The sequence below is a fragment of the Nanorana parkeri genome, unplaced genomic scaffold (assembly GCF_000935625.1).
Source record: "Nanorana parkeri isolate BGI_ZX_2015 unplaced genomic scaffold, ASM93562v1 scaffold7565, whole genome shotgun sequence".
NCBI classification, from domain to species: Eukaryota; Metazoa; Chordata; class Amphibia; order Anura; family Dicroglossidae; genus Nanorana; species Nanorana parkeri.
In genome coordinates this window covers 759-1,622 of record NW_017313643.1, presented here as the reverse complement: position 1 = coordinate 1,622, position 864 = coordinate 759, and the positions used below count along the sequence as shown (strand labels likewise).

The following is an 864-nucleotide window of genomic DNA, read 5'->3' as shown; positions in this document are numbered from 1 at the left end:
CATCACAATACGTTTTACATAATGCCCCTTGAAGAGCCCCCTTTCCTCTTTGTGTAAGAAAGTGAACGGCAGTTTCCTCTTCCTGTTATAACGGTGACGTGTAATTTTCCTTACATTGGGAGATTTCCTCTTCCTTCCTGTTGTGTGTAAAGTAAATGAGGAAGAAGGGGAAATATTCCCAAACGGGGACACAATAAAATGCCCCCAGGTGCTCTAACCTCTCTCCACTTCATCCAAAGATAAAATGTGATTTGGATAATCTGGGAATTACAACATTTTCCTCTTCACCGTTTTGTTTTTCAGGCTTTTTCTTTGAGCCGACCATATTCACAGGTGTTACGGATGAGATGTTCATCGCTATAGAAGAGTCCTTTGGCCCGGTGATGATAATATCCAAGTTCAGTGACGGGTAAGAGCTGCGGTGTCCAGCGGCATAACTAGGAATCATGGGGCCTCAGAGCAAAATAATGATGGGGGTCTGCCAGCTTCTTTAAACTTTATTTGTAGAACTACAAACCTTCTTTTGAGGTTTGAGGATAAATTCTTGGCGGGAGGGGATATTTATTCATCCTGGAACCTGCATGCACATTGTTCTGTGCGAATGGCGGCAAAAACGGATGTTATTAGTATATTTTCTTTCCAGATTGAATGTAATATCAGGAAAATTCCACATTGCGGCCACTAGATGGCGCTCATGAGCATAGAAAAAAAAGTTTAATGTAATCTAAAACTTTTGATAGTTAAAGGATCAGCCCACCCAGAAAGCAATGTTTTTTATTGATAGGTGGACCTGGTTCTCTGATTATCCGCAGCGGCCAATCAGAACCTGTGTTTGGTCACTTGGAGCTGGCTGGCTAATAGGAT

The 864-nt window shown here is 42.0% G+C and overlaps 1 protein-coding gene across 1 annotated transcript in view; it reads left to right on the top strand.

Annotated features, from left to right (window-relative positions):
* Positions 1-303: 303 nt before the first annotated feature.
* Positions 304-864, top strand: part of LOC108804233 (cytosolic 10-formyltetrahydrofolate dehydrogenase-like) — a gene marked incomplete at both ends in the record, with an annotated part of 881 nt that continues 320 nt past the window's right edge. The window contains one exon of the mRNA XM_018575979.1: positions 304-409. Coding sequence (XP_018431481.1) covers positions 304-409 — 106 coding nt within the window. The remainder of the gene's footprint in view (positions 410-864) is intronic.